The 26,411-nt window shown below is 49.0% G+C and overlaps 7 protein-coding genes across 7 annotated transcripts; 5 read left to right on the forward strand and 2 right to left on the reverse strand.

Moving 5' to 3' along the window:
- Positions 1–4,549: 4,549 nt before the first annotated feature.
- Positions 4,550–6,319, reverse strand: TGAM01_v204010 (4-coumarate-CoA ligase; the record flags this gene model as incomplete). The annotated part of the gene is made up of 1 exon (XM_018800558.2): positions 4,550–6,319. The coding sequence occupies one exon, from the start codon at positions 6,317–6,319 to the stop codon at positions 4,550–4,552; it is 1,770 nt and encodes a 589-aa protein (XP_018666023.2).
- Positions 6,320–6,920: 601 nt separating this feature from the next.
- Positions 6,921–7,814, forward strand: TGAM01_v204011 (hypothetical protein; the record flags this gene model as incomplete). Its single annotated transcript, XM_018800559.1, has 3 exons — positions 6,921–6,958; positions 7,013–7,268; positions 7,323–7,814. The coding sequence occupies 3 exons, from the start codon at positions 6,921–6,923 to the stop codon at positions 7,812–7,814; spliced, it is 786 nt and encodes a 261-aa protein (XP_018666024.1).
- Positions 7,815–8,391: 577 nt separating this feature from the next.
- TGAM01_v204012 (sterol carrier protein 2) lies at positions 8,392–9,982 on the forward strand (the record flags this gene model as incomplete). The annotated part of the gene is made up of 3 exons (XM_018800560.2): positions 8,392–9,090; positions 9,149–9,587; positions 9,642–9,982. The coding sequence occupies 3 exons, from the start codon at positions 8,392–8,394 to the stop codon at positions 9,980–9,982; spliced, it is 1,479 nt and encodes a 492-aa protein (XP_018666025.2).
- A 302-nt stretch (positions 9,983–10,284) lies between these two features.
- Positions 10,285–12,684, forward strand: TGAM01_v204013 (hypothetical protein; the record flags this gene model as incomplete). The annotated part of the gene is made up of 1 exon (XM_018800561.1): positions 10,285–12,684. The coding sequence occupies one exon, from the start codon at positions 10,285–10,287 to the stop codon at positions 12,682–12,684; it is 2,400 nt and encodes a 799-aa protein (XP_018666026.1).
- Positions 12,685–13,363: 679 nt separating this feature from the next.
- TGAM01_v204014 (hypothetical protein) lies at positions 13,364–15,208 on the forward strand (the record flags this gene model as incomplete). The annotated part of the gene is made up of 8 exons (XM_018800562.1): positions 13,364–13,521; positions 13,590–13,600; positions 13,665–13,824; positions 13,889–14,113; positions 14,178–14,266; positions 14,337–14,454; positions 14,505–14,803; positions 14,862–15,208. 8 exons carry the CDS (start codon positions 13,364–13,366, stop codon positions 15,206–15,208), a joined length of 1,407 nt encoding a protein of 468 aa, XP_018666027.1.
- A 3,503-nt stretch (positions 15,209–18,711) lies between these two features.
- TGAM01_v204015 (hypothetical protein) lies at positions 18,712–22,768 on the forward strand (the record flags this gene model as incomplete). Its single annotated transcript, XM_024549331.1, has 3 exons — positions 18,712–19,741; positions 19,807–20,623; positions 20,674–22,768. 3 exons carry the CDS (start codon positions 18,712–18,714, stop codon positions 22,766–22,768), a joined length of 3,942 nt encoding a protein of 1,313 aa, XP_024405916.1.
- Positions 22,769–23,765: 997 nt separating this feature from the next.
- On the reverse strand, positions 23,766–25,634 carry TGAM01_v204016 (major facilitator superfamily transporter; the record flags this gene model as incomplete). The annotated part of the gene is made up of 3 exons (XM_018800564.1): positions 23,766–24,441; positions 24,499–25,316; positions 25,455–25,634. The coding sequence occupies 3 exons, from the start codon at positions 25,632–25,634 to the stop codon at positions 23,766–23,768; spliced, it is 1,674 nt and encodes a 557-aa protein (XP_018666029.1).
- Between the last annotated feature and the right edge of the window lie 777 nt (positions 25,635–26,411).

Here is a 26,411-nt window from a genome sequence, read left to right on the forward strand (position 1 = left end):
GGCTTGTCCTAGGCTGTGCGTGCTTGCAGCTTCGGATGGACGGGGCAAACTGGTGCTCGTGCCATCGTCGTCTCGGCTGAGCTCTGCCAGAGGGCAAAAGTCTATAGGCTGGGCTGATTCAAACACAAGGGGATTACGCTATCTGAAACAAATCATTGAAGAAGTGGCTAAGACAACAAACAGGCAACCAAATAAAGAACAATAAGAGTGATATTGATGATGTGATTCCAACATGTACGCGCGCGGGCGCGTTGGGACAGCCTGGCTTCTTATACTCGTCCAGCTCTACGCAGTACTGCAGACAACACTACCCGACAAGCAGCTTACAAGACATGTGCATATCTACGTATCCATTAATAGATGCTCGTGATGGATCAATATCGAGATGTCAAAACATGGGGACGAGTATTACGAGACGCAGCAATACCTGAGCTCCGCCTCTGGTGTCTCCGGCTTATTCCATGCTGTCAGTGAATGACTTGAGCGCTACTGTCTGCGGGGTTAAGGAGATGCTGCCCAAGGGAGGCTTATTTGCTTAAAGAGGATGCGTTGATTGCGCCCACGTTTCTCCAGTCAGCCGCGATTCGGCTATGGAACCCGCCTCGACACGCAATGGCTTACCACGGACATTGCCTCCGGATGCTAAATCGAGCGCTGTCGTGTGAGCTGGGCCACAGCCGTCGGAACGGGACCCGGTCGTGGCCGTGTACAGACCAATGTCTTCACGTAAGGCTGCAATGCAGCGGCAGGCCGAATCGATCCGTGCCAATGCAGACGCAGCAGCCAATGGCATCGCTCCAGCAATATACTGTCTGCATGTGCATGGCGTATTTTGCTACGTGGCCAGGGTGCTATGGGCGACGGATCCACGCTTCTCAAGGCACTGTAACTGTCGGTGTTTTGTCATGTCAACGACAGCGACAGAGGCTGGTGCAAAGCCATTCTCCATTCGCAGACACCGTGGCCGTGAGGTATCGATGCAGGTGAGTCGTATGCATGGCCATGACCGAGGCATACGAATCAGCATGAGACGAATTTTCACGGCTGAGATATAATGGACGGGCAGTCTTCCCATTGTGTTGCTGGAAGGTCGAGATGTCAACCCATCTTCAGGTGACCCTACCTTGACTTGACTTGGATACTTCAACATATCTTGTCTTTCTTGTCTTTCTTTACTACTAGACGGCTCTGCCTCTGGCGTCTGATAGTGGGAGCCCGTTTTTTCACTAAAACGGCCCATCTTTATCTATCTCTTCACCAGTCTATCCTACTATGACCCGGAGAAGTGGAAGCTCAGATGGAACTTTCTACTTTCAGGCCTGGCACGTCAACCGAGTTGTGAGCGCGGAGACATGGACTCAAAATAAGGAGATTGCCGACTTTGTCGAGCAACACCTGAGCCCGGATGCGAAGAAATGGCTGTTTGTCAAGGCCTGCGTGCCTACCAAGGAACGACCTGGCCTTGTCGTGCCTGTTTCTGTAAGTGGCCTTGTGCTTTGCACATTTACAGTATGAGAGACCTAAGACTAATCAACACTCATACTATAGATCAGCGTCAAACTCCGTGCTGCAAAGGTCGGACAAGACCCAATGGACGCGAAGCGCGCTCTTCTCCAATTCCGCAACAAAGAGTATCCGTCCATTGCAAGGAGCTACTTCATCACTCGACTGCGAAAGACGCTCGACTTCTTCAATGCCTACTCCGAGGGCGCAGAGTCGGACTCATTTCTGGCCGACTTCAAGGTCGTCAAGTCCTCAAAGCAGTTGAAGGAGAGGATTCAAGGAGCGATGAAGGCCCTCAAGAGAGACGCATGGGGTGATATTGTGGAAGGATTGTAAGTTCTATAACTCATTCCATCTTGTCCCATTGGCCACTACACCAGCAGTCCGCTAACCCAACGTCTTCAGGTCTGGCAGTGCTTCCCCGGAGCCGGTGTTCAAGGCGGCCAAGTTCATCGCGAGGCGAGGTCCAGGTACGTTCAAGGACCTAGGGGAGTGCGACATCATTAACATATGTCTCGACTTTTCAGACCCCGCCTCCAACCCCCACCTCCTGCCTGCCACACCGCTCCAGAATCCATTGCCTCTTCCGGATATTGTTGTGACTGCTGCTGCTGAGCCCGAGCAGTCTCTCCGCCCTAGAAAGGCCTCGGATGCCTCTGACCACACCGTTGGCTCCACTGATGCGTCTGGCTCTGACGCGAGCTCCACGTGTTCCGTCGAAACCAGCCAGTCTTCTGTCATTGTCGAGGAGTCTCCCTCCAAGATGCATGACGGAGATGCAAAGGAGCCTTCTTCTGAGTCGTCCGTGACCCCGGTGGAGGAAGTAGTGCCCGCAACGACTCCGGATGCCGAAGAGGCCCCCAGTCTTGGTGCAACCGACGATACTAGTGCTGCCGCTGTTGAGACTCCTGTTGCTGAGACCCCTGATATCGTCTTTACCGCCGATTCGTCAGAAGCCTCATGCTTGGAGATTATTTCGGAAGCTGCCGACACTATAACTACTAGTATTGCTTCTTCGTCAGGCGTTGTGGCGACTAGAAGAAAGATGAACTGTGTCTTGTCTCCCGAAAATACACAAACAGCTTACTTCATCCTACAAGATAGCGGCAACTGGCTCCAATCTTTTATGGCCGGCCGTGCCAAGAATGCTCAACAACTGACATCTGCATTTTTCCATTCGCCCATCATTCTGGCGGCAGCAATTTCTCCCTTCGAGGCCCTAAAACCAGACGGCATGATGCAAGTATACTTTATGACACAGTCTAGGGAGCAGCAGGATGAAGCGGTTCACGATGAAAATGGCAGTGTGGTTCGCACTCGCAAGGGAAGGAAACCTGTACGAGATTGGGTTGTCGGATCCGCCAGAATCTCCACTCGTGCCTTGACAATGCATCTTGGGAAACAGCTCGAGAAGAGGAAAGTCAGACTCCTACCAGCGGCTTCGCCCGCGGTGCGCAAGGTCGACTCGGTCGTCGGTCCCAACAACCGACTGATAGAGATGACTGTCGCGCCAGGCATTCCTCAGGCTGTATTAGTCTCAACGCCCCATCCTGTCGAGGATGTCCGGGAGGGCGACATTGTTGAGGAGGAGAGAGACGATGGCTTTGTTCATATCGAGACCAACATTGTCAACAGAATAGTAGAGGAGGTAGTGGTCTCGCCGGTGGATGATACGAACGAAAACACCGAGAGGAAAGTTAAGAGAGAGAGGAGAGTCAAGAAGGCTGAGAAGAAGCCGCGTTCCAAGGGCAAGGCCCCGCTCGTCAACGACAAAATCAAGACGAACACCAAGACCGGCGCCAAGGCGAAGAAGAGAAAGACTGAGACGGATCAAAAGACAAGTGCCGGTGATTCGAATGCGAGGGCAGATGTCAAGACTGACATCAAGGTCGATGCCAACAGCGTCCCGCCTCGCAAACCTTCCAAGGTATATACTCCTCCTTTCAGTCGCAAATCTTGGCGAGATGTGGAGCCTCAAGAGCCACAGGTCATCTACGATACCATGAGCGGATACGACTTTTTGCAAGTCGACGACGTTCAGGTCTTTTCATTTTCGAGCTCGTCGCACGACATGATGCTGCGCACGTCTCCCGCCACACGCCCGACGGCGGTCGAAGAGAGCGAGGGCATTGGCGTTTGGGCGCCTCCCGTAGTCGGCATTTTCTCCTGGATGTGGGACCATTTGAGCCCGGGGGGGTGGTCTTCCAAGACTACTACTGCGGCACATTAATGACAGTCTCATGTGAAGGGATTGATGAATGACGACCAGTGGAGAGCGAACCAAAGTAATGTACACATGGCGGAGTGGAAGCGGAATACGCACTCCCAGCCCTGAATCCAAGGTCTTTTGCGATTTGATATTTCAAGCATTGCGATGGCGCTTGGGTCTCTCTCTCTTTTTTCGAACAACCACTTTGCCTCTGATCTCTTTCTTTTGTTCCGGTCTCGATAACTGTCTCGCCCTACGGAGCTTACAAGTTCCGTAGACAAGCGACTCATCGTCTTCACGAACTACACTCGTTATTTCCTTTGTTCAAAAAATACTAATGATGAAAAAAAATGTGTGTAAAATCACAGAAATGAAAGAAATGAGAAATGTTAAACACGGATTTTTGGATTATACGAATCATACACAAAGGCATATGCATAGCGTGGGAAACATACATGGGAAAAAAAGAAGTTTGCCGGAAACAGATTGCATGCGACTTCTTTAATGGAATAGATAGATGGCCCCCCTTTACAGAGAAAGTTTTCTCTGTTTCAAGCACTTTTTTGCTTGATAATTGGTTTCGTTCTGTTGTATATATAGTTTATGTTGCCATTTGGCTTTTAGAAATTGGTAGACTTGGGCTTAAACTTGTTGACTTTATGTGATGGTGTCATTGTATAATTCGTAAATGAAGAGAAGCTGCATTGTACAATTCAAGCAAAGTATAAAGAGCAGTTTATAAGCCATCATTCGCTGAAACTCGTAGTCAAACTATCATCACTCCGAACCATTGATGGGTCCCTCGAGTCCGTTTATTACTTATATAACAACACCAACTCATAACCTCGCCCTCACAGGCTCCTGCTCTCGCACTTCCACCTCCACTGCATCCCCCTTCATTATCTCCGCCGCAATGAGCCTCAAATCAGGCTTTCTCAGCTTCCCACTCGCTGTCTTTGGCCAAGTCTGAAACGCAACATGCGACCCCAACCAGATGACATACCGCGGCCTCTTGAAATGCGCCAGCGTCTCTGCAACCCACGCGCGCAGCTCATCATCCATAGGCCGCTCTGTACCTGCAGTAGGCTCGACAAAGGCGCAGATTTGCTCGCCGTATTTGGCATCGGGAACGCCTATGACAGATGCTTGCGCGATGGACGGATGGGCGACGAGGCGCTCTTCGATTTCAAGGGGGGAGATGTTTTCGCCGCCGCGGATGATCATGTCTTTGATGCGGCCGGTAATGACGAAGAAGCCGTCTGGGTCAAAGTAGCCCTCGTCGCCGGTGTGGAACCACTCGAGGCCGTCTTCGGGGGAGATGCGATGGGCCTCAGCCGTGCGTTGCGGGTTTCCGTAGTAGCCGGCCTGGATGCCGTTGCCGCGGAGGGCGATTTCGCCTCTTTGGCCACGGGGCACGGTTTGGCCTGTGGATGGATCGGCGATGCGGGCTGAGTAGCCGGGGAAGAGACGGCCGGAGGTGACGGTGCGCTGGGCCATGGAGTCGGTGTCGCGGGTCATGGTGACGATGGAGGAGGCTTCGGTGAGGCCCCAGTTGGTGTGTGTCTGCGTGATGCCAAAGGCGGACCAGACTTTGCGCATGAGCGGCTCGGGGACCGCTGAGCCAGAGAGGATGGCGAAGCGTAGACTGGAGAGGTCATAGTTATTGAAGCGAGGATGGGCCATTTCGGCGACGAACATGGTTGTCACGCCGTAGAGACCCGTGCAGCGGTACTTGGGGATGCAGGCCAGCGTTGCCTCGACGTCGAAGATGCTGGCGGGCAGGATGAGCGATGCGCCGTATGCCGTAGCGACGGCGAGGCCGATGATGAGGCCGAAGCTGTGGAAGAGCGGCACGGGGAGGCAGATGCGATCCGAGGACTTGAGGTACATTGTGCTGCCGATGTAGCGGCCGGCGTTGTAGATGCCGCTGTGGGTGAGGGCGGAGGCTTTGGGGAGGCCGGTTGAGCCGCTGGTGAATTGGAGGTTCATGACGTCCTTGGCGTGGATGTTTGCTTCTAAGGCGAGGAGGTCGAGGGAGGTGTTGTTGCGGCCGCGGAGGATGACGGCTTCGTAGTCTGTGTAGTCTAGCTTGACGAGGGCGGGTTCTCTATCCGCATTGACGACGATGATGTTTCGCAGTGATGGGATTCCCTTTTTGAGATTTGGGATCCAGGCGCGGTAGTCGTAGCGGTCGAAGCGTGGAACCATGACCAGCGTAGACACGCCGCATGATGAAAGCACAGAATGTAATTCTTGCTCGGTGTAAGCGTAGTTTGCGAGCGTGACGGGCGCGCCGAGCTTGGTGCATGCGAAGAATGTCTCAATGTACTCGATTTCGTTGCCCATGAGGATGGCGATGCGGTCGCCTTGTTTTGCGCCGAGGGAAGCAAGTCCGCGGGCGAGATCATCGGAGCGGGAGTTTGCTTCGGCGTAGGAGAGGGATTTCTGTTGGTGGTCTGAGGCGACGAGGAGGGAGGAGGGTTGGTACTGGGCTTTTTCGCGGAGGAGGCGGGAGAATGTTTTGTGGATGGGGGTTGGTTGGGCTGGGCCGTGGAGGATGGAGAGGTTGGCTTTGATGCCGGGGCGGGATTCTTTGCGGTTTGCCATGGTGAGTGTCTGTGAAGGAGAGATGAAGGGGCTGGATATGAGAGAGAAGAGGAAGAGGTGATGTTTGACGAGATATGAGAAGGTATATTCTGAAGAAAGGTAATGAGAGGAGGAATGAAGAGGATGGTGTTCCGCTGCCGGGTCCGATGTGGGGCCGATTCGGACGGGAGCCGACGAGAGAGAGCGGCTTCTCTATTGGCGAGAATGTGAGCTACTGCACGTCGGCTTTTGACTTTACGAGAGTTTTGATGTAGTAATTCTCAATAAATGTTTGAATAGACAGATTTTATCGTATATCGGGATTTAATAAGTGTCTTGTGATGTGACTGTAATTGAAAGCGAGAAGCGACAGACGAGAGACGACGGGGATGTGTGGGGCAGCTCGAAGAAGCTAAACAAGGGAATCTGGGGTTTCTCACTCAAACGGTTATAGCGTAATCTGGGGAATGGATCCGTAGATTTTGCTTGAAGGAGCAGCGGGTTGCAGGCATTACTTGACGGGACAAAACAGCCGTGGGAATTAGCCTCGGGCATTTTGAAGTACAAGTAACGCACTTCGGCAAGACAACTTTACTCTGATGGACACAACAACAACCTCAATATGAACGTCCAGGATAAAATTGTCGTCGTTACAGGAGGGTAAGTGGCATTAAACAATGTTGTAAATTCGGTTCTGAGCTGACCAGATGACAGCCTTTCTGGCCTCGGCGCAGCTACAGTTAAGCTTATGCGCAGTCTCGGCGCGTCAATAGCCGTGTTTGACTTGCAGCTTCCAAAAGGCGCTTCAGGCAATGCCGTTGAACTGCAAGGCCAGAAATATTTCAAGGTTGATGTCTCCAAGACCGAGGATGTCGCTGCGGCGGTGGAGGGCGTTGTTGCTTGGAGTAAGGAGACGAAGAAGCCTATTGCTGCGGTGATTTGTTGTGCTGGGTTTCTTGGACCGGCAAAGGTGAGATTCCGTTAACTGCTATAATTGGTCCTCGTATATTAATGGCAATCACAGATTCTGTCCAAAAATGGCACTCCTCTCTCGCTTGAGACGTTCAAAAAAGTCATTGACATCAGCCTCACCGGCACAATCGACGTCATCCGCCAAATCGTACCTTACATGTCAACCCAGCCTGCTGATCCCGACGGTTCCCGTGGCGTCATCATCACCGTCTCTTCAGCCGCCGCTTTCGACGGCCAAGAAGGTCAAGTCTCCTACAGCGCAGCCAAGGGCGCCCTCGCATCTCTAACACTTCCGCTTGCGCGGGATCTCTCACGGGTGGGGATCAGAGCGGTGTGCATCGCGCCGGGAATGTTTGATACGGGCATGGTGGAGGGGATGCCAGATAAGGCGAGGGAGAGCTTGAACAAGACGCTGGAGTTTCCGGCGAGGGCGGGGAGGCCGGAGGAGTTTGCGCAGATGGTGAAGAGTGTGGTTGAGAATGGGATGTTGAATGGGACGGTGATTCGGCTGGACGGGGCGGCGAGGATGCCGAGTCGGCTGTGAGATTGACTCTCTATGGGATATGTAGACTATACATGGAGTCCATTGAACCGTATTTTATCCAATTGCTTTACTCTCTATACATGCTTTGTGTGGTTCTCTAAGCCTATACCAACGCTATGCGGATGGTTACTGTGCTGTGGTGGTCTCGGCACACGATTGGACTCTACATAGGTAAACATCCAAATATCATAGTTTCTATTACTTTTAATGATGATGACATTTCTCCATTTCAGTTGCCGCAATTGACCTATTTGATAGACATGGAGATTCTTGCTACTCCCCTCACCATGGTACGAGGTGGCGGTAGAGTGGGTCTCGGCTGTCGTCTATCGTCAAAGTGAGCGTCAACTTCCTGCGAGGGGCTGAGCGGCTTGCATCATTTTACCAAAAGCGGAAATGTTAATACTTCAGAAGTATATCGTGGAATCGGTAGCGAGATCGGAAGACTTCCCCTTGTTTAGCCATGGTGATAAGCTTTGCCATTTCCAGGCCACAGCGGAATTGTTTGCCAGACAGCTTCCTAAAAAGCATCATCTTGTAGCAGTTTTCCACCTGGGATACAACAACCGCAGCAAAAATGACAAACTCATCTTTTGTCGTCGGGGTTGGCATGACGCCGTTCCTCTCTCCCAAAAAGTCTGCCAACCTAGCAGCCAACCCGCAGTCAGATTATCTCGATCTAGCCGTCGAAGCCTGCGTCAAAGCTCTACTCGACGCAGGCCTCACCTTTGACAAAGTAGACCAAGGCATAGGTTGCTACGTCTTTGGCGACTCAACATGCGCACAACGCGTCTTTTACAGCCTCGGCATGACGGGCATCCCCATTCTCAATGTGCACAATTACTGCAGCTCTGGCAGCACGGGTCTATGGCTGGCAAACCAAGCCATCCGCTCTGGAGATGCAGATTGTGTGCTGGTTGCTGGATTTGATAAGATGTATCCGGGTGTGTTGCCACAGACGCATAAAGACCGCACCAATCCCCTGTCGCGTGTTCTAGACTTGTCCAAGACACAGATACCCGAGTCTGAGCGCGGCAAACCGTCGCCGGGATGGAGTCCTCAGCTTTATGGCAATGCCCAGGCAGAGTATTTGCAGAGATATGGAGGCCCGGGCGGTGCTGAGAAGCGAGACTTTGCACAAATCACTGCTGTCAACAGGGAACACGGCACTCGCAACCCTTACTCTCAGTTGTCCAAAGCTGTGTCAGCCGAAGATGTGTTGTCTAGTCTTGTGATAGCGGGAGATATTACACGACTGCAATGCTGCCCTTCTTCTGTATGTATCATGGTTCCTGATTAATCAAGTAGACTTCAGCTAACGATTGTTTGCCTAGACTGGCGCAGCAGCAGCGGTGATTGTCTCCGAATCTTTTCTGGCTGCTCACCCTTATCTGCGCAGCACCGCCATTCAAATCGCCGGTCAGTCTCTGGCCACTGACTCCTCCAAGCTCTACGAGTCGAAGAGTGCAATCGAGCTCATTGGTTCTGATATGACACGAAATGCGGCAAAGCGGGCTTATGAACAAGCGGGCATCACACCCAAAGACGTGTCTGTTATTGAGCTGCACGACTGCTTCACCACCAACGAGATGTGTGCCATTGAAGGGCTGGGATTGGCTGAGGAAGGCAAAGGGTGGAAGTTGGTTCGTGATGGACTCATCACTTATAATCCAAAGAAGAAGGGGAAAGGATGGATCGTGAATCCAAGTGGAGGACTAATTTCCAAAGGACACCCGCTGGGAGCCACTGGGCTAGCGCAATGTGCAGAGCTGGGTAAGTTTATCACGATGTATATGTGATCCGAGGCAAAGTTATTATGGCTAACAGGAGTTTGTGAGATAGTCTGGCATCTTCGCGGATGGGCAAAGCGCCGATCTGTCGCATCGACAAAGTATTGTCTCCAGCACAATATGGGCATGGGAGGCGCCACAGTGGTGACGATATACAAGAGGATAGACGGTCAGGTAGCTCCAGGCATCGAGGATACAAAGCCACAGGAAGATGGACGTAGTCGTTTGGGTTATAATCCTGCTGAGGAGGCTCGATCCATAAGCCGTGAAGATTGGAAGAGTGTCCTTGCTGAGGGAGAGGCAAGTTCGGCGTGGGCAGCTGCTGAGTTGCCGTGGAACTTGAACCCAGGAGCATATAGCACTAGAGCCAAGTTGTAGATTTAGTTAATGTGGCAGAGTCTCATAGTCAATAGACAAGATTGATATCGCATTATCTGTTATGTAGGATGGTGGGAACGATGTTGCTTACACCGACCTATCCACTAAATGTGAGGGGAGAGGGCGCTATAAATGTGGCTGCGATAGTGCGTTTAGCGGCTATTAGTGACACGCTATGGCCCTTTCTCCGCCCCCGCATTTCTTGGCCCATGGAAAGAGCACCTGGGCAGCTTCTTACATGGATCCTCATCGTCTCTCGAAATATCAGTTTATTGACTACTAAGAGCCATCATCAACCAAGCATGTCATCTCGAACAGGCATTGTTCGGCGTCAAAGCATTGCGCTCGGCCGCTCTGGTCCACGATCCAAGAATGGATGCTCAACCTGTCGCCTGAGACGAGTTCGCTGCGATGAGAGGCGACCAACTTGTGGCCACTGCGATAGACTCAAGCTTGAGTGCGAATATCAGCCTCCTCGACCACGGCGCAGCCAGCGACGGCCTCCTTCGCCTGACGACAGTTCGGTCAGTTCTCGACAAGACCTTGAAGCTGATGCTGATTCCAACTTGGATACATCGCGAAGATTCAGCATGGTGACGGACGAGGCCAACGAGTCTTCGTCTTCTTTCTCGGGAGTGACTTCGTATCAGCCAGGGGACGTTCTTCAAGATTCCCAGACGACTCTTTCTACTGGCCTCAACAGCCAATTTGGGACATCCGCTGCAAATGTAAACTCCAATGGACTGATGGCCTCCTATATGACCCCAACGGCGGCGGCAGCACTCGATCTTGGCTCCAACTCCATACCTCCTGCAGGCCTCTCAGGGGATCTTTCGCAATCGCCTTGGAGCCCCAGTTGGTTCGATAAAATGCCTCTTCCAGACTCGGCTTTTTCGTTTACTTCACTTGGATTTACCAGTGCTCTCAGCCCCAACTTCTTCAACTCTGACCAGTCATCTGGCTGGCATATGGACGGGAATGCGACCTTGGCAGCATCAAACGTGGATAACAGTCCAAGCATAGAGAGTGTCGCTCAGAACACAAACGACGCTCAGCTTGTCAGTATAAATAACGAAGGAGGCACCGGACAGATCAACAGCTCAGGATACAAACCAGCTTTTGCCTTCTCACCACCACTTTTATCAGATTCTCAACAAGAGCTACTGCTGCAGACGTTTGAGTGCGCAATCCAGCCTCCCGCTTCGCTTGCCGGTATCCATCCCCTGGGCTGGCCGAAAATAAAGCAATACGTGCTTCATATGGCCAATGGCAAGCATAATTCCATCGAATACGGAGCTGTCATGCATGCACTTGCAGCTCTCAGTGCCATGCTATTCGAGCCTAGCCGACCAGCGGCTCTGGCTGCACTGGGGAGTCGCGTATCTACCTGCCGTGATGATTTCGGTCTTTTATCTCTAAGATTACATGACGTGGCGTGCGCTGCACTCAAATTGAGTCTTTCGCATGCAGGATGGGAGGAGCGAAGCAGCCAAGCACTATTGGTGGTCATATTCTTGCTGGCTTGGTTCGAAACCGCTTATGATGGAAATGATCAGGTCCGTCCCAGCTTCCCAGAAGATATGGCCGAGAAAGTTATTGTCAATGGTCAGGGCTGGGATACTGGCTCTGCCAGCCTTTTTCAATGGCTTGACTCGTTTGACGCCAAGATGTCTCATATGGGCGGCCGCCATCTCTTATCGGATCCCGCCTTGGAAATTATTAGAAAACCACACCCAAGCGTTGCCGGCTCAGCTAGCATGGAAATATCGGACAATGATCCTCTCGGCAATATCAACGGCATATCTCCAATCACTAGGGCTATAGATGAAAGGGGCATAAACACTACTGCAAAGCCTCGTAATCATGGCTCTAGACTCTCGACACTACTTACCGAACCGCCTACAATACCCAAGAATGTAGTGTGTATGGGTGTTTTCAACATCTTACTGCAGCCAGCGTTCGAGTTCCATATGGCATCTCAAGCGTATTCGCGACGCGTTGGCTGCCACGATCGCCACCACCGCTCACGTGGGACTCCTGAAGATGAGATGGAGGTGATGAAAGCGTGTATGGGCTTTGAGGAGGAGTTGGAGGAGCTGTGGCGACGTCGTCCTAGCATTCTTGATGTAGATGCCTCACAACTGCGGCTCTTCGTCAGCGAAACCATTGCTCGAAGGCTGGAGCAGCTTTTCAGCGTCTACATTGCAACTTTTTGGGCACACTTCATATATATACACCGTGTTGCCTACTGGACTTTACAGCACACTGCTATTGCTCGCAAAGCTCTGAAAGAGACAGGCAATATGATGCGGCGCAGTGTCGGCCAACCTATACATCAGCACGCTTTTGATGCAAGCATCTCACGCACAACCTCTACTGCTATTCATCCGGGCTTGATGTGGGTATGCTTCTTGTTTGGCTGCGAGGTGTCCGACCCCGTGCAACAGGAATGGGCGGTGTTACAGCTTCGAGCTCTTGGTCGGCTAAGTGGCATGACCGGCCAACGACAGACCTCAGCATTTGATAGTAATGAAGGAGATGGGCTGCCTATTGGGGGACTGGATCAGAAGGGGGCGCAGACAGCTCTCAAAGTGGCGCGTCTTCTGGAAGTGATTATCGAACGCCAGACCAAGCTCGGCGCTCGTGTGGATGGCAAATACTTGAGCCAAGAGATTTTTGGCTGCCATTTTTATATCATATAATGCTGTTTAATAGAACCACGTGGCTAAATGTAGCGCAAACCTCTTACAATAGCCACCATGTATAAAATAGACTTTCATGTTTGCCGAGAAGAGACAGCCGACTTGAGTATGAGCCTATCACGAGTACTCCCATTAGCTACAACTCAAAAGCCATGCGACTAGCTTGTCAAACCACCAGGCGTTTCCGCACCATCTCCGCAGCTGAACCATCTACCGGATCCGAACCAGCGCTAACATGAACAAGCCATCTCCACTAGCATCATTGTTGAACTGCTCCCATTTGCCCTCGCCTGTCGTCTACCGGCTAATCTTGATACCACTAACATTTCCCCATGGGGAGACTGCCACTAAGCAAGGGCGGGGAGGGGGACTGTGAAGGGCCTGCATGTCTTACCTTTCTGTCAACGGAGGGTGCATGACCAAGACTTCATCTCAACATTTTGGCGGCTTTTGAGACTGTGAAGGGATATCGACTCCAATATTGTCTTGCTATCCCCTCTTTTGCCGTTCTTTCCGTTTATTTCGATTATATATGCTGTCCAATTCTCTCCCCCTTTAGCTGATTCACAGTCTCTTTCCAGGGCTGCAGCTTAGATGCGTTAGTTCATATCTACTTTTACCTCTGACGCTGTGGTACAACCATCTGTTTATAGATCTCAAGTTATCATTTTTGGAAGCCATGGAAGATGAAAAGCTACCAAAGACCATTGAAGATGGCGTCAGCTCTCACTTTGAGCGTGCTCAAGACATTGATCCGTCCATTGAGAAGAGGCAAGTCCCTAAAATTAATGGTTTCATGCAGAAAGAAGCTGACATGGCGTTTTACTACTTAGAATCGTACGCAAAATTGACACGCGTTTAATGCCTTTTACCGTTTTAATCTACCTCCTTTGCTACATGGATAGATCCAATATCGGTATGCCCCAGCAATCTCTCTTTGGAAAACATACATTGTATCAGCTAAGTATTTACAAAAACAGGTAATGCAAAGATTCTCAATGCCGACAAGGGCCACGATTTACTGGATTCAACACACATGACCACCAAAGAGTACACCATTGCCCTCATGGTCTTTTTGGTGGCATATTCCATCTTCGAGGCGCCGAGCAATCTCGCCGCAAAGGCCCTCCAGCCTAATTAGTACGATATTCCATATGCATCATTAAGTTGCTCGTGGGCTAACAACGTCTTCTTTATCAAATAGTTGGCTAGGCTTCTTGGTCATTGGCTTCGGAGCCTTCTGCACAGCCATTGCCGGAGCGAAAAGCTTTGCTAGCACATCTGCACTTCGATTCTTCCTTGGTGCTTTTGAGGCTGGTATATTTCCTGGAATGGTCTTCTTCATGAGTTTCTGGTATAAAGCAGAGGAGAGAGCGACTCGAATCGCTTTGTTCCTTTGCAGCGCTACACTGGCTGGTGCCTTTGGCGGGTAAGTCTATCACTGCGATGATGGCAGGTTATGAAGATAGCTAATAGTGGCTGTTCTTCAATAGTGCTATCGCCTTTGGTGTTGGACATCTGGATGGCAGAGCTGGGCTAGAAGGTTGGCGCTGGCTATTCATCGTCGAAGGCGTTCCCTCCAGTAAGCATCAGTCCCTTACCTCTTTGTCTCGTATACATGAGCCGTCTAATGTTTTGTACCCTTTATACAGTTGCTCTGGGAATCTTGACATTCCTTTTTATGCCGAGTTATCCAGAAAAAGCCAACTGGCTTACCGAAGAGGAAAAGGCCATCCAAGTGCTACGCCTTGGCGTAAACTCGTCCCACGGGTACGCAGATATTCTTTTCATCGGCATGAAGATGTACTAATCTCCTACAGGGCCGCAAAACTCAACTGGGAAGATGCAAAAGCAACTCTCAAGGATGTCAGATTGTATGTGCACTATGTGACTTATCTGTGCATCGGTGTCGGCGTCTCATCTCTCTCGCTCTTTGCCCCTACGATTGTCGCTGGGCTTGGGTACAAGAACCTTCAGGCCCAGCTTTTCACTATCCCTCCATATGCAGTCGCATATGTCGTGACTCTCGTCTTAGCCATGATATCCGATCGCCAGAGGACAAGAGGCCTTGTGGCTGGCGGATGCTTTCTTTTTGGCACTGTTGCTTTCATCATTCAAGGTCAGGCTGTTTCTATCGCAAATCCATAATGGGCTTCAAGCTAACACATCCTTTACAGCTTGTTTACCCGGCCATCTTTTTGCTGCCCGTTATGCTATGCTTTGCATTAGTACCGCCGGTGTCTTTGCAGGTCTGCCTCCACTATGCGCCTGGATCTCAGATAATGTGCGAACTACCACCGCTGGATCTCTGGCTACGGGACTTAACATTGCTTTTACGGGACCTGGTCAGATCATAGGTGTTTGGATCTATCGAGCGCAAGATGCGCCATTCTACCGCTTAGGACATGGCATTAATGCTGGGTTTCTAGCTATGGGAACTGTCTTGAGCTTTTCGTTATGGTGGCATTATACGAGATTGAACAGGAAGCTGGTGGGTACCAGCGAGCCCAGATGGGTCGCATAGTTATACTTTTTAAACGGTAGGGGCATTTTCTCAGAAATGTTCATCGTCATTCCAATGTTCAAATACTATTACTCAAGTCAAAAGCTCTCAAATGATTCACATAGTGGAGTGTGGGATATTGTAAATAGCAAATGTACAATTTTGAATCAAGTACTGAGTTTTTAAGTGCATCAACAAGCATTCGTACCTAGTCCATCATTTGCAGTTTCCTTTTTGCTAATTAATACCGTTCGACAAATGAATATAATTCAAAATATAGCTCAGCAGAGTATGCGCACTCCAGCACTCGTGACAAGGACTCGTTCGAAGCGATAGAATGACCATTCATTCCCACCCAATGTCGTAGGTAAATATACAAGAGAGCATGATCGCGCAACTATACGCAGCCATTCGTAAGTAACGTCCGATCACGTTCTGCAGGTGTATGAGGATGCAGGTGCACATCATGCCCTCTTCATCAGGTAGGTCAAGGGTCTAGAACGTTCCAACGGCGAACAACTCTCATTAAAGTACGCTTTGAAGTTTGTGCCTCCATGGTCTGAGAGAGGCGACGGCCCCTTTACTCACTCTTCTAGCATTCCAATCTTGTTCCGTGGCATCTTTCCATATCTTCTTGAGCCTCACGGCCCAAACGAAGTCGGCTGTCTTTTCTGTTCAACAAGAGGTGCTGTTTTGATTCGCAAAGTTCGCTGCTGCGCTAATTGACGCTAGTTCGGCAACGTTTCTTATTCATAATGAGTTGGCTTATTATCAGCAACGGGATCTTCCTATGCAAAGGTGGTGGACTACCTGGCGGTTGATGAGACATTGCTTCAGATATTCCGCTCTCTTCAGGTTTCTTTTAGGCGCCTCTTACAACAATAATGCCTGTGATCATGAATACGCTCCAACTATCACTAAGCCCAAGCAGCTGAACACTTTTGGTTTGTTCTATACGAGCAGCCACCGCCTCGGCTCCGAGAATCGTCCCAATGAACTCAGGATCCACCTGAATAATATATTGATCCAGAGTATCGAACTCTTCATAGTTCTTCACGGTGCGCTCAAAAGCAAGTTGAGTCTGCTGTTTCGCAGAAGGTAGCGTTCTAGCTCTGATCGGCGCTCTTAGACTTGCAGCCTGTCCAGGCTCTAGGCCCGTGTCTCGTTCCCAGTCCAGGTCCCAGGATTCTGTGTGTAGGCTTCAACGGACGACGTAAATTCTATACCTTTCTCGCTCCAGTTGATGACTCCGTCTGGAATAGTGAGATCCAGAATGATGTGTCCCAAGCAAATCGCCCTGTTCCCAATACCGAAACCGCTCTTTGGAAGGTGAGGAGGCGGATAATGACTCTGATTCAGGATAAACCAGTATTTCTCTATCATGCTTGAGTTTCACAGAATAATTCAATAAAATTGCTCGCAGGACGTGTATGACTGTGGTTGCGTCCCAGGCTCAGTTCAAAAGCTCACTCTCGACGCAGAAAGGATTTAAAAGGAACTTGGGCAGTGCTGGCTATCTATTAATAGCATTCGTCATTTCTACCACGTACACACGTATAAGTTGAACAACCACCCGCTCAGTAAGCGAAAGCAATGTATCGACGTCGGCGATTGAACAATTTACACCGCCCCCTTCATCTATCAGAGGCAGCCGGGAAATCCAGTTTCTCCTCGAGATAAAGAATGTTCTATGAACGCCTGCACCACCTGCGCATTTCTCAAACACTTAACGTTTTTTCAAGCAGCTATGCATTGAATACTATTAGTTTTGTGTAGTCTCCATCCTACAAAGCGTGTTACGTTTTAAGATTTCGGTGATCTTTTGTTGTTTCATGTCCGGATACAAGCATGTTTTACGCCTGTAGCTCTGATTTTGTTGCTGTAAAGCAGAAATGATTAATACAGGGTAAGGGTTTCTTCTTAACGTAGGTAGAGGCAGATGCAAATACAACTTTCCTTGAAGTCATCATTTCTTTTATGCACGCAAGTGCACTTAGCAGTTCAGCGAGCAAGAATGAAGAATTAAAGTTAGCGGTTACACTATTTGCACCGCCCCCTTCATCTATGATAGGCAACCTGATAATCTTGTTTCTTGGTGAGAACCATGTATGTTCAATGGGCGTTGTGATTATATGGTTAGAGTGGATTAGATTTATTCACCAGGGCCTTAGGCAGCTCTGTATTACTAAGAATTTCTATCAAATTCGCCTTGCCCAAGTAAAGATGACTAGCAGATACTCTTTGTCCAGCTGCTATCTAGACTTGTCGGTCATCTATTAAACACTCTTCCTGCGGAGCCCAGTCATGACATTTCTATACTAGAGCTGTCTATCCTGGCTCGTATCATCGATATTCTACAATATATGATTTGCCTTATTCGCTATTTCGATGCAGCATCAATACAAAAAATGGCTCAGAATTTGAATCTTTTCACCTCTGGCATACGGGATGAGATCGGAATATGCAAATACAAATTTTGTGCATGCTACGCACATCCAAAGCTGAAAAGACAAGAGTGGCTTCGGACTACAATATATGAATTCAAGGTTTGGTCTTTGGGCCTCAACGCTTTTCATTGCTGCCGTCTTCATTGTATTTCAAGATTCGGCAAAGGTCAAAGATAAGAGAAGACACTACCGACCTTCTCGATGCCTTGGCCGAATGCCTTTCAAAATGCTCGAACCCAAGTAGCTTCGGCCTGATACCGTATTTTCAATTACTAATATATGCAAGAACTCTTAAGAAAATAGACGATAAACCAGTGTTCAGTCGTCAAGATCATCTGAAAAGCCGGAAGGACTTTCAATAGTAGGCAAATCTTCAGAGGAGACTCTGATCGACCACCCTTTGCTCTAAGAAAGAGTTTCTAATGAACAATCCCAAGTGCTTACAGCTACCGTCATACTGCCAAGTGCGCTTTCCGGGAAAGTAACTTCCAAAGTCGTTGAAATCACAATTTCCAGAGCTACGGGTACTGCCTGCGGAGGAACCTACTTACTGTCTCCTAAATGACCCGAAGTTTCTCGATTTCAGACCAATCCCCTGCCAGTTGATGGAATTGAAGCCCGACATGGTGCGATAGCTGCAGCATACTTCACCGAAAGCTGACCTTATTGGTCCAATTTTTTTTTTCATGCAGCTATCGCAGCCTGGAAGAACAGGGTGCATGTATTCAACATCGGATGCCTATTAGATGCCTACCAGCGTGGCACAGCTACATGTGGGCTCCCCAGATAGGATCACGCGGCAAAATCAGGCTCAGGATTGGGCCGCAAGAAAGCTTCATTCTACGGCTCACTAGTTGTAAAGATTTGGGCGCATTAAAAGAAATACATATTGGCTATTGCATCGGCAATTCATGTGTCGTAATGAGAGCTTTTGTTCTCGTTCTATCTTCTTCAATAATCTCTTGTGCTTATCTAGTCCTTGGGCGGGTTAAATTGCCAACCGCATTCGCGAGAGGCCATATATATCCGACCGAAGCAAAGGTAGCACCATAGTCTCTACTTTCCTACAACGAAACCATGACTTGGATTGCCTCATTATCTGCCATGGCAACCACAAAGTCCAGATCCTACAATGATTATACCATAGGATGGGTCTGTGCATTGCCAAAGGAACAAACAGCAGCGACGGTTATGCTAGACAAACGGCATCCCGATCTTCAGAACCCTCCTGGCGACCCTAACAGTTATACTCTCGGATCCATAGGCGAGCACAATATTGTCATTGCTTGTCTACCTCTAGGGCAGATTGGCGCCAACTCTGCGGCAACTATCGCCACTTGGATGATCTCCACCTTTTCGCGGATCAAAATTGGCTTATTGGTCGGCATCGGGGGTGGTGTTCCTCCCAACGTCAGACTCGGAGATGTGGTTGTGAGCTCTCCTACAGGACAATTTCCCGGCGTCGTCCAATGGGACATGGGAAAAGAACATGGAAAACTCTTTGAACGTACTGGAGCCTTGAGCAATCCACCCACCTCACTCCTTACAGCCTTGGGGAAAATTCAGACTGCACATGCTCTTGGTGGTAATAAAATACCAGCATTCCTACAGGCCTTACAAAGAGACTGGCCGGACTTGGCTTCGAAATATTTGGTACCAAAATCTCACCAAGATGTGCTATTCAAATCAACTTACGCCCACGTCATCAAAGAGAGGGGAGTTGATGAGGATGAGGAAGACGAGGAAGACGATTGCGCGCATTGCGACAAAGCTCAGACTGTGAAAAGGAAACCTAGAAATCCATCCGTGCATTATGGCCTTATTGCGTCGGGAAATCGCGTCATCCGTGATGCCAGTTTCAGAAATCAGCTCAACAAGGATCTTGGTGGACAGGTCCTTTGTGTTGATATGGAAGCAGCGGGACTAATGAATAATTTTCCTTGCGTCGTCATCCGGGGCGTATGTGACTACGCTGATTCACACAAGAATGATACTTGGCAGGAATACGCAGCTGTTGTAGCGGCGGCTTTTGCGAAGGATCTTTTGCAATACGTACAGTCAGGCGATATTCAAAGAGAAATGTTTATCCAGGACATGATTGCTGACGGTAAGTTGAGAGTTCAAAGCCAAGGCAAAGTCCACTAAATGTAATTAATATTTGGCATTATACAGTCCATAAAATAGTATCCACAAGTGAAGCAAATATTACCAAGATTGCCTCGATAGCTCAAGGGAATGAAAATCGAGAAATTCTGAACTGGTTAACGCCAAAAGATTATAGTATCCAGCATCATATACATATGGGAGCGCGTCAAGAAGGAACTGGCCAATGGTTTCTAAATAGCGCCAAGTTCAGGGAATGGGTCGAGGCTGACAAGCAGATGCTATTCTGCCCAGGGATACCTGGAGCAGGTAAAACGATTCTCGCAGCTATTGTGATTGACTATCTCCTTTCACGCTTCGCAAACGATTCAAAAGTTGGTATTGCTTACATATACCTCAACTTCTGGCAACAAGAAGAGCACAACATTGAAGGCTTGTTTGCGAGTCTGCTAAAGCAATTAGCTGGTGGCCTATCTTCTCTACCACTCAATATCAAAATTCTCTATTGTGATCTTGAGAGAAAGGGGGTGCGCCCCACATTTGAGACGGTCTCGAGTATCCTCCAATCTATAATCAAAATGAGCTATAAACAGGTATTCATCGTTGCAGACGCCCTCGACGAGTGTCAAGCATCCAACAATTGCCAGATGAGATTTATTGAAGGTCTATTTTTTCTTCAACAGTGTGGAGCAAAAATCTTGGCGACTTCGAGGCGCATCACAGATATCATGGAGAGATTCGACAGGAGCACTTGGTTGGAAATCCGCGCAAGCGATGATGACATACGTACATATATAGACAGCCAAATCTCACAAGGACGGTCAAAGACTTTGCTCGAGATGCGAACAGAAGCCTCTAATGGAATAGCAATAGCCGCCGATGGCATGTACGTATGATCTAACTGCGCGAGTTTACATCAGCTAATCAGCTCTCCAGGTTTCTATTAGCAAAGTTGGACTTGGATTCCCTCTTAGATGCCAAATTACCCCACGATGTTAGAAAAAGGTTGAAGAATCTTCCCAAAGGCTCAGAAGCGTACAACATCGCATATCAGCAAATTATGAAGAGAGTAGAGCATCAAGGCCCAAAATCTTTCAAGTTTGCCAAGTCTGTTCTGTCATGGGTCACTCGCGCCAAACGGCCTTTGATTATATCAGAGCTCCAGCATGCTCTTGCCATCTGCATTGATAGCTGCGAATTCGACGAAAAGGACGTTCCACATTTTCAAGATCTAATATCTGTTTGCGCTGGACTTGTGACGGTCGACGAAGACAGCAATGTCATTCGGCTGTCGCATTATACGGCTCGGGAATACTTCGAGAAGACGCAAAATGAATGGTTTCCAGATGCCAACAACGAAATTGCAAGGGTTTGCATCACCTATCTCTCATTCGATATCTTTGAAACTGGAGTTTCATCAACAGATAGCGCGTTTGAACAGCGGCTTCACTCATATCCCTTTTATGATTATGCAGCTCATAATTGGGGCCACCATGCTCGAGAGTCATCTACCCTTGGTCATCTAGTTTTAGATTTTCTCATGAAGGAAGCAAAAATGCAAGCGTCAAGCCAAGCATTGTTCGCCGTCAAAGAGTCGGGAAAGCCTGGTTATAGCCAAGATGTTCCAAAGCGAGCGAGGGGGCTTCACTTGGCGGCCTATTTCGGAATCGAGCAAGTAATACAATCTCCGCTCGACTCACTTGGCTGGGACCCTAAGGATGACTCCGGCCGGACACCACTTTCATGGGCTGCTGAAAATGGGCATGAGGTATTAGTGCGACTGCTGCTTCACAAGGGCGCCAATTCACGGGCGAAAGACTATTCGAGTCTGACGCCACTTTCTTGGGCCGCTATGAGCGGGCATGAGACAATTGTGCGGCTACTCGACACAGGCAGCAAATTGCAGCTGGAGGACATAGCTAAAGCAGCAAGAAGGCAGCTGCAGAAATTCAATCTAATGAAGGACTCAGTTCAAATGATTAAAGATGGCAGAAAAAAGGACGAAGAGTGGCAACGACTATCCCAGATATCTAAAGCTATCAACATCCGATTAGATCAAATCAAACTTCGACAAGATGAAATAGACGTTGAGCTGGCAAAGCTCCAAAGGGAAAAAGAAGAATTGAATAAAGAAAAAGGTTGCAAAGTTGAAGAAAGGACCAGTCTATCTAAACTGCTAGCAAACGATGGGGGAAAGCACCAGCAGTTATCCAATAAATGGATAGATACGCAAATCGAGTTGGACCAACTCCGTCACATTGATGGTTACAAACATGAAAACAAAGAGGAATTGGAGAAAATAAGAGATTCAATACTATTTCGCTGGGCTGTCGAGGATGGCTATGCGAAAATAGTTGAGCTTCTTCTCTGCGGAGGTACTGATGCAACTATCACGAATGAGGATGGATGGTTACCGTTGCATGCAGCTGCAACTAAGGGCTACGTTGATGTAGTTGGAGTGTTGATCGATATGGGCAAAGTACGAGTTGACTCCGTGGATAATAACGGCCAGACGGCGCTGGAGGTGGCTACCGAGAAGGGTCATCAGGATGTCGTCAATTTACTACTTAAAAAGGGTGCGGTGGGGAGCCATCGTCAACAAATATTTGAGGACCATAACGGTCGGATCAGTTCAGTGGCATTTTCGAACGACTCAAAGCTATTGACATCAGGATCATGGGGGGACAGGACTATCAAACTCTGGGATGTAACAACAGGCAAACGCCAACAAACGCTCGAAGCATCAGCGTCATTGGATAAGGCTGTCAAGCTCTGGGATACAGCAACGGGTAAAAGCCAACAAACACTAGAGGTAAACAGCTATAGTTTTCCAACAGCCTTTCCTCACTTGGTAAACCTAGTTGCATCAGGGTCATGGGATAATATTGTTGGGCTCTGGGATATAACGAGGGACAAATGTCAACAGATACTCGAGGATCATCGCGGGCATCCAATCGCACCAGCAGCGGTCTCGCACAACTTAGAGGTAGATGTAGGCTCGGTATTGTTTGCACCATTCAAAGGCAGATAGGAATGAAACGAAAGTAGAACTGTGATCTACAAAAGAGTATCAAGGTTCTTGGTTAAAAAGAGACTATTTACCAAGGAAAAAGCATGTCTCGTATCACAACCAAGTGTACTCACAACCAAGTGTATTGCATTTTCAGCAACAAGGTTTAGAAAAGAATTGTCTTAAGCTGCCGAACGTCAGTATAACTGAAACAATTTGCTCTCTGATTCTAATAACTCATGAAAGAATGGATGCAAAAAACAATACAAAAACGACTGCCCACTATCAGAGTCCCTTGTCATATCACAGAAGTACTAAAGACATATGAATACTAAAAAAGCCAAAAAAAGAATGCCCACTATCAGAGTCGAACTGATCACCTTGTCATATCACAGAAGTACTAGTGACACGCTATACCGCTTAGCCAAGCGGGCAGGTACGGTTATTGGAAAGCTCCCTCCACTTTTAGATTTATGAATAGAGCGCATTGGTTCCTCTGCCAGCCTCAGTATCGATTTGGTCGACCTACCTCGACGGGTCAACATGATACAAGAATTGCGCAAGTCATCAGCAGCTTTGGCAGAATTAAAGTTCAATAGTTTACAGAGCACTTGGGTATTAATGACATATGCCTCCGTTTACGCTGATCGCTGTCTCCAAAGCTCCATCCGGAGACTCATGGCGCACTTTTATTTAGCTCTGCACATCTTCTGCAGCAGTTTCCCGTGTGCGGAGAGAGTATCAAAACGTCAGTTGCATTTCATTCACACTACTGTAATGTTTCCATGAAATGACCTTGATCATTCAAGCATCAATTATTCCAATAAATGAAATTCTTATGTTAAATGTCGCCTATTGTTAACTATCCGATGCTCTTTTGGTGACAATACCTTTCTGCCTTATCCATAAATCCTATACAAAACGCTCCCAATTTTTGATATCCAAACGCCTTGCTTCCCATCAAATCCACGCTAAATGCGATACCCTTAGAATCTCAAATTCTTTAACAAACCATCCATCAAGCAGCCGCTTTGCTTTCCTTCTCTTCAGTCTGCTCAGTTGAATCAACAATCACACCTGTCATCGGCTCAACTCGAGCGCCGCCAGTAGCAGATTCAGAAACTGACGACACTTCCGAAGAGGCATTGCTCAATTTTCGAATTTCCTTTTCATCAACCGTCAAGTCACCACCAGCCTTGTCCAAGTCCATAAAGAAACAAATGACAAGGGCTAAGCCGGCAAGCCCCACACCGATCCAGAAGACGCTCTTGTATTGGTGTTTAAGATCCAGCCCGTTCAACACAAACTGCTCCTTGGCGACATCGGCAATAGCCAAGAAAAAGGCTCCTCCAAGGAAGAGCATCACGCTAATGAGCGCACCAGCTAATCCCTGACGGTTCTTTGGCAGACTTGTCGTCAGAAAGACGTTGCTCACAGTCCACAAAACGTCAACGCAGGCGGCTTCGCAAAGCATAGCCGGGAAGATCCACGCCCAGTAGTTGGGATCATCAGGAATAAGTGCAAACAGGAGCACCGCAATAACCTTTGAGATGCCAGATATGATGATGAGCACTTTGCCGGAGAGCATATGAAGGATGAGGCCGCTTGTCGTGGCTAGAACAAGGCCGCCTGCTGCCCAGGGGGCAAAGTAAACCGCAGTGATCAGTGGAGACTTCTTCAAAATCGTCTCGATGCTGTCATCTCTGTTAGTTAACACGCCTTTGTAAATGAGGCACCAAGAGAAAGCTTACTAGAAGTTGGCATAGAAGAGATAGATGTTGAACACTCCCCATGTGATGAATAGGCAAAGCAACATTCTCTTCATGCACTTGACGCGGAAGATGTCTGCCGGAATAAGTGGTGACTCAGCAACCCAGCCTTCAACATACACAGCCGCACCAAGGAAGATGAGGCCAAGAATGAGTGTAACCAGGATCCGAGGAGAGGCCCATCCACCGGGAGCATTAGCGCTGTCAGTCAATGCATAAATGAGCAGCATCAACCCCGGCACAGTCGTAAACACTCCCCACCAGTCCATCTTGACATTCATCTTTCGTGCCTCCTCATAGTCGCGTGGAGCAGTCAAAAGGGTTCCCACTCCAAAAACGGCTGATAGTATGCCGCCCAGCCAGAAGAACCATCGCCAGGAGAGCAAGTCTTGGGCCATGCCACCGACAATGATGCCCGCGAAGAAGCCCAAAGGAGCAAGAGCGCCATACAGACTAAACACGATGTTCTTCCTCGGCCCGGGCCTGTAGATACGACCAAGCAGGGAAATACCAGCAGGGAGGAACGCCGCTGCGCCAATGCCCAGCATGGCACGGCAGATGACCAGCATGATGAAGTTGCGGGTGAAGCCACCAATGATGGACCACACCGCGAACCACGCTATACCTCCGTTGAAGAGCAGATATCCTCCATACATGTCCGCCAGCCGCCCAAGGGGGAACAGGAATGCACCCGCCGTCAGAGTCAAGACGCTCGAGGGCCATGTTTGTGCTTCGAAGGGGATGTCGAGTGGCTCAACCAAGTTAGGCAAGACGACTTGGAAACCGCTAATGACAAAGTCCTAGATGAATGAGGCACTGATTAGCTCTTCTCTACTTCTCGTATAGGGCTGCAGGAGATCGCAAGACATGTGCTAGTTCCCCGTGAACGAAGGAATGTGACTTGTCTTGCCCGTATTTGTTGATGATAGATGACCCACCGCCATAGAAAGGGAGCCCAGGATAGAGACGACAAAGGCGATTTCCATCCAAGCAGAAGAAAACGCTGCAGGACGCTGTCTTCCTAGCTTCTCAACGTCGATGGTTTGAGAAAGCTCATCGTCCGTCTCTGCAGCAAGGACGACGGCATCTTGGACAGGTTGGTTCTCATTTTCTGCCATTGCAACAGACAAGCAATTGGACAGATATAAAAAGGGTATGATACTCTCAAAAAGTGCAAGCCAAGAGCTATTCAAGCACTCTTTAGCAGAGTATATCCGTCCACTGATACTAATACCAGTGTCTTGAGCTTTGAACCAAGAGCCATCATCCTCTTTTATAGTCTTCTCGCCTTCGTACGGACACGGGGCCACCACCAAGCAGAATTTACACGCCCCGAATCATGTTCTGCCAGATGATACGCCTTAGCTATGCGCTATCGTCATCCGTCGGTCAGTTCCATGGTGTGAACAGTCTCATTAACAACATTCCGTTGTCGGTCCGCGTAGCTTTGCTTTTCATGAGCCTGCAAATTCTCACGCCTCGTCATGCTCCCTCCAGCCACAATGGTAAGAAACGCAAAAGTTGTCTGGAGGTTTCCCAGTTGGGGAAGTCCAGTACAAGAATAGGGTCTATGGATCTGAAAAGGGGTCCACTCTATTCTGCCCGGGAGGAAAGCCGAGTGCACGGTAGAGAGTAGCTACCCATGGTTCCTAATCCCATACTCACGATACCCATGGCTCTTTCGCATTGTCGTGTCATTCAATATCGAGTCGAGCAAAGATTTTGATGTGTCATAGACCTCGTTCCAGAACCGACGCAATTAAGTGCCGGTGGGGATGATAAGAGTTGGGCAGTTGTTAATCCCGGTAGCAGCAGCCCAAATGGGTCTGTAGAAGCTAGTTTGTGAAGACATCGTGACTATGTTGCAGGGGTAACTCTGCTTTGGCGGCACGGAC

This window comes from Trichoderma gamsii, assembly GCF_001481775.2.
Source record: "Trichoderma gamsii strain T6085 chromosome Unknown Scaffold_11.2, whole genome shotgun sequence".
Lineage (NCBI taxonomy): Eukaryota > Fungi > Ascomycota > Sordariomycetes > Hypocreales > Hypocreaceae > Trichoderma > Trichoderma gamsii.